At 43.2% G+C, this 6,000-nt stretch overlaps 1 protein-coding gene across 1 annotated transcript in view; it reads right to left on the reverse strand.

Moving 5' to 3' along the window:
• Window positions 1-5,543, reverse strand: part of TAFA4 (TAFA chemokine like family member 4) — a 140,503-nt gene extending 134,960 nt beyond the window's left edge. The window contains exons 1-2 of the mRNA XM_007447672.1: window positions 5,530-5,543; window positions 96-211 (exon numbers count right to left, since the gene is read on the reverse strand). Coding sequence (XP_007447734.1) covers window positions 96-211; window positions 5,530-5,543 — 130 coding nt within the window. The remainder of the gene's footprint in view (window positions 1-95; window positions 212-5,529) is intronic.
• Window positions 5,544-6,000: the final 457 nt, after the last annotated feature.

The raw sequence follows: 6,000 nt of genomic DNA on the forward strand, positions 1-6,000 counted from the left end.
ATTTTTTTTAATAATAAAATAAAATGTGGGCTTTGGTGTTTGAAAGGGTTTTATTACTGGATCTCAGTGGTGCTTAACGAGCTTAAAGGGCTTACCTGCGTGTCCCCGGAGATGCTGGCTGGAGGCAGACGTCAGCTTACAGCACACCATTAACACATAGGCCAGAAAGAGCCAGTGAGACAGCAAGACTGACCTAGCACAGACTCTCATCCTGGAAAGAAAGCAGGACGCAGTTAGTGAGGGCTGAGCGACACAAGGCTTTTCTGCAAACACCATCCTGAGAAGGTGGGGAAAGCAATGGAAGATGCTCAACTATGGGCTTCTTCCCCCACAAGGAAACTGAAGGCCAATCAAACCTTGTTTGCACTGTGAATTCACTCAGTTTTCAACAAATACCTTTTTTTTTAACACCTTTATTGGAGTATAATTGCTTTACAGTGTTGTGTTAGTTTCTGCTGTATAACAAAGTGAATTAGCTATATGCATACGTATATCCCCATATCCCCCGGTTAGAGGTCTATTTATGAATCCCTAGAGTGTAGCCTGAGTGGCCCTGATAGAACATGGGGGTTATATACTATTTTATAGCATGAAATTTAAAAAGCGACATACTTAGAGCTGGATTCAAACAGAAGATATGTGGTTTCCTCATCTGAAAGAAACCACAGAAACTTTCACACCAGGCTTGAGAGATTTCCCCTGGTTTCTCTGACTGTTTATTAATGCCCTCTGCCTGGAAGACTGGCTGAATAGTTTATTAATCCAATCTCAAAGTTTGATGGGAATACGAGCAAGTACAGGTGAATACAGAAACAACTTCATACAGATATCAACAGATAAATGGATAAAGAAGATGGGAGATAGATATGATGAAATATTATTCAGCAATGAGAAAAAGGGAAATCTTGCCATATACAAAATTTTAGATGGACCTTGAGGGCATTACTGCTAAGCGAAATAAGTCAGATAAAGACAAATACTGTATGATCTCACTTACATATGGAATCTAAAAAAGACAGACTCAGAGAAACAGGTTAATTAGCATGGTGGTTACGAAGGGTTGAGGGTGAGGGAAATGGGTAGATATTAGTCAAAGGTCAAATATTTCAGTTACATGATTAACAAGTTTGGGGATCTAATGTATAGCATGGTGATTATAGTTAATAATACTATATCATATACTTGAATGTTGCTAAGAAAAATGTTCTCACCACCAAAAAAAAAAAAAAGGTAACTATGTGATAGTAGGAAGGTGGTAGCTGAGAATCATTTTGCAACTGACAAACATTAAATCAACACATTGTACACCTTAAACATACACAGTGTTATGTGTCAATTACATCTCAATAAACCTGGAAAAATAAACTTCACCTCATATGAATGGACAGTACCCAGACAGTTGCTCAAAGACAATTCAGTTCACAGATATGGTTGTGTGGTCTACTCTAAAACAACTCCTCCCCCCAAAAAAAAGTAAAAAGAAAATAGCCAGTATGCATTCCACCCCCACCTCCCTAACTTTCTGCCCTTTTTGATATTATAGGGAAATTAGATAGCACTTGATTAACTTTTATGTTTGCTTTTTTTTTTTTTTTTTTTTTTATTAACTTTTTCAAGCAAGAGTTGGAGTTCTTGGCATTTGAAACTCCAGTGATACTAGGTTCTGCCTGGCACATGGCTCATGGTATTTAGGATAAAAGAGCCACCACAGAGGATCAAAGGAACCCCCTTTTCATATACACAAGATGTATAAGCACTCATGGGCAGACAATAAAGACATGGCCCATGGGGATGGATCCCTGTTTGGGTAACACTAGAGGCAAAGCTTCTGAGGAAATCCTGGAAGGAAGGGTCTAGCCACCCCATGGCTGTCAGCCGCACAGTGCCTCAACCAGAACCATGATTCCATGCTCAAGGGAAGGCACAGCCTTGGGTACCTGGTGCCCACATCACACTCTGGGAAGTAGGTTGTGGCCTCTCACAAGTTAGTCAAATAGATCTTGTTGAAAGATTTCGTATTGCTCCCTGATTTGAGACTCAATCTGCCTTTGAAGCAGCCACAGTAAGACAAGATTCTACGATTATCTTTGAAGAGCACGGTGTTCAAAGGGACTCAAAGCTTGACATCTTTTTGCCCCTTGCCTTGGAAACCCTGAAAATTTTAAACTGACCTGGAAACATAGGGTCTCTTTGCTTTGAAGGGCCTGCACATGCCTTAATTTTACAAAGCATATCTTCTGTCTCCCCCACCTGGGCACACACACATGGTAAGTAGAAACCCTAGGATCAGTTTGAAAGGTGGCAAAGTATATACACGTAAGCCTATGTGAGCTTGAGGTGCTATTGTTTAATTACATTTTCCCTTCAGGAAATTGATTATTAATTTATTACTAACAGGGAAAGCATGCAGGTTCAGAATTCCACATTTGCTGAATTTTTGAATGAGATGCTCTATCTCACCGATAATGTTTTAAAATTTCAGCTGTTAACCCCAATATCAGTTATTGATCTAATTGTTACAAAGGCTTATCCCTCTACTCAAGGATGAAAAATTCAAATATCTCCAAATAAATGTGGAGCCTGCCTGGGTCAAAAGCATTGGTGAACAGTAGATAGTATAGAGACCTATCTAGGAGCAGCTGCTCCAAGTGATGCCAGGAACGACTTTTAAAGAAAAGCCGTTTTCTGATACGCAGTCTACACACTTTATATGTCAAGTAATTCCATTTTCTTTGTTGTTTGTTTGTTTGGTTGGTTTGTTTGTTTTTTGCGGTACGCGGGCCTCTCACTGCTGCGGCCTCTCCCGTTGCGGAGCACAGGCTTCCGACGTGCAGGCTCAGCAGCCATGGCTCAAGGGCCCAGCCGCTCCACAGCATGTGGGATCTTCCCGGACCGGGGTATGAACCCGTGTCCCCTGCATCGGCAGGCAGACTCTCAACCACTGCGCCACCAGGGAAGCCCCATTTTCTTTGTTTTAAAAACACAGTGCAGAGCTTCCCTGGTGGAGCAGTGGTTAAGGATCTGCCTGCCAATGCAGGGGACACGGGTTCGAGCCCTCGTCCAGGAAGATCCCACATGCCGTGGAGCAACTAAGCCCGTGCGCCACAACTACTGAGCCTGCGCTCTAGAGCCCACGAGCCACAACTACTGAGCCTGCGCGCCTAGAGCCCGTGCTCCGCAACAAGAGAAGCCACCGCAATGAGAGGCCCGCGCACCACAACGAAGAGTAGCCCCCGCTCACTGCAACTAGAGAAAGCTCACACAGAGCAATGAAGACCCAACACAGCCAAAAATAAAAATAAATAAATAGATTTTTAAATAAATTTAAAAAAACTCACAGTGCAGACTGAACAAAACACATTTGCAAGCTGGACCAGGTACCCTGGTTTCCAGTTTGTAGCAATTAGTGGCCCAAAAAGCAAACTTTCAAAGAGTCAGATGAATGGAGTACTAGGCTTCTATTGCTGTGTAACAAATCTGCCAAGTTTAATAGTTTAAAACAACGGGTCTCCTACTGGCTTCTTAACTTTTCTATCCTCCACTTTTTCCTGCTTGGTGGGTTGGCTACCCTCCCTCTAACCACGGTGCCCCACCCAATTTAGAGTCTCTAAATTCAGACTAGGTCTTTCAGGTGAGCCATACTCCCTCCCACCTAAAGTGTAAGTGAAATTCAGTTTCCATGTGTTTATCAGTCACTGCATCACCTAAACTTGTCTGAAAGGAGTTTACCAAATCTGGAGAGTATGTCTGAGATGATCTGAGTCTCAAAGGTTGGTTACCCTGGGAGGCCAACTGTGAGATGGAAATTGATGAGCAGGGGGTTATTTAAAGGATGCTCTAGGGGGAATCACCTGTGGAAGGGAAGGGGCGCGAACAAGGCAGGACAGAAGGAGGAAACAGCCTCAGATAACCCTATGGAGAGTTCCAAAGCTCAGACGCCCCTTCTCCGCAGTACCAAGTTGGAGTGAGGGCCCAGGCCTTTATACTTGTACATAAGGGAAAATCTTAAATCTTCAGCAAGGAGGCTCTTCGTTTTGTTTGTTTGTTTGTTTTTGGCCACACCACATGGCATGTGGGATCTTAGCTCCCTGACCAGGGATTGAACCTGCGCCCCCTGCATTGGAAGTGTGAAGTCTTAACCACTGGATCACTGGGCGAGTCCCCCAGCAAGAAGGAGGCTCTCTGAATTGAGGACGATTCAAAGAAGCTGTAGGCCATCTTCTGTAATACTTCCAACAGTTGAGGGAATAAATCCTTCATTCCTGAAGGGGGTTCTGGGCAGTGCATCACAGACCACTACTGTCCATCTTCAGACAGAAGATTCCAGGGCATATGCATAATTTACTTGGTGGGGCTGTGAGAATCAGCCTCAAGAGAAGACTCATCCTCTGAGGTAGAAAAGCCTGTGCCATGCTCATTAAAATGTCATGGGAAGAGGTTTCAAATATAAACTCTATGCCAGCCTGGGCCTGTTTTGCCCTCAGAACCATTCTTTCCCCTTCCCCTGGGTAACACCTATACACTGCATTTCCCACCCTCCTGAATCACCTGGCTCCTGGCTGGGCTTCACCAATAGGACACCCTGGCTGGAGCCTGGAGGGTGGAAGGGAAAGGGCAGGGTATTTCTCCCCACCTTCTCTGTCTTGGTAGGTTCTATGGAGTGGCCATTTCTCCTCCACAGTGTCAGTTTCCAAGAGAAGGGCCCACTATGGATCCAGCTCCCGCTGAAGGTCCCTTCCCCTAAGCACTGGTCAGCAGTACTGCCTTCCTATGTCCCACCAGCCTCAGGATGGCAGAAGCTTCCTGCTGTTGCTGATCTCTGGGCTGCCTCTGTATCTTCTGTTTTAACGTCTCTGACTCTCCCATCACATGTGTAACCAGTTCCCTGAATTCACTTCCCTCTGCTCCACATTATCAGGATGGTTCCTGTTTTCCTGGTTGGATCCCAATAGCAAACCCCAGATCAAAAGTCTCTAGGGCCACTGTTCCTAATCTCGGGTGATAATTCCTGATCTAACTTCTTCCTGGACAATTCTACATACCGGTACGGGGTGAATAGTTACAAGTTCCCAGGGCCTAAAGTATTTATAAGTTAAGTATTTACTTAACAATAGCTATGATTCCCCAGAGGAATGCCTACGGATAAGTGGGCAGCTATTGAGCAACGATTCTTTATTTCATTCAATAATCTAGGACCCCCTCCACCAGGAAAAGGATTTCTCACCTACTACATCCACTGTGATATGTCAATTTCTGCTACATTGAACAATTTTGCCCAAATGTAAAACAAAATTGGTTTACCTTAAAAATATCACCATTTACCCTGCTGAATAGCTGAAACACCGCTTTACAAACTGAAATAATTTCAAAGATGAGAGCTAAAATTTTCTAAACTCCCCAAATTCCCAAAAATTCAACATAAAAAGAAGGCTTTTGTAAGGGATCATCAACTCTAAGATACTCAGTTTGGCTAAATTCTTTACGCTTCGTAAAGATATCATCTCTAGGTATGTGTTAAAATCATTTTACCTTGGAGACTTCATAAGATTTGGTTCCAGTCAAACACAATTATTCCAGGATGTATTTCAGAATGACTCCAAATTCCCATCGGTAGCTAGGACCAATTCTGCAGTTCCAAAAATTTATCTTAGCTTGGAAGACCTATTTTAAAAAACAAAAAAGACAGGAATCCATTAGCATTTTAATGCTGAAATGATGCAGATTTCCAGTAGCAAAATTGTGGCTTTTTTACAATGCCGCCCTGCATTTTCAGGCAAGCGGTAGACAGCCAAACACATCCACGTTTGTAAAGTGTCCTAAGAGACGGAGGGGAGGGGAGGAAGATACAGAATTCTATACTTATTAACTAGCCACGTATTAGTTAACATAATATAGTTTTAAAGTAGAAATTCCCCCAGAGCAAAGGCATCCCCAAGTTGACAGACGGTCCAAACCATTCATGATGCAAAATTTCACTCACATTTCATTAACCATGCGACG

The sequence above is a fragment of the Lipotes vexillifer genome, unplaced genomic scaffold, assembly GCF_000442215.2.
Source record: "Lipotes vexillifer unplaced genomic scaffold, Lipotes_vexillifer_v1.1 scaffold1008, whole genome shotgun sequence".
NCBI classification, from domain to species: Eukaryota; Metazoa; Chordata; class Mammalia; order Artiodactyla; family Lipotidae; genus Lipotes; species Lipotes vexillifer.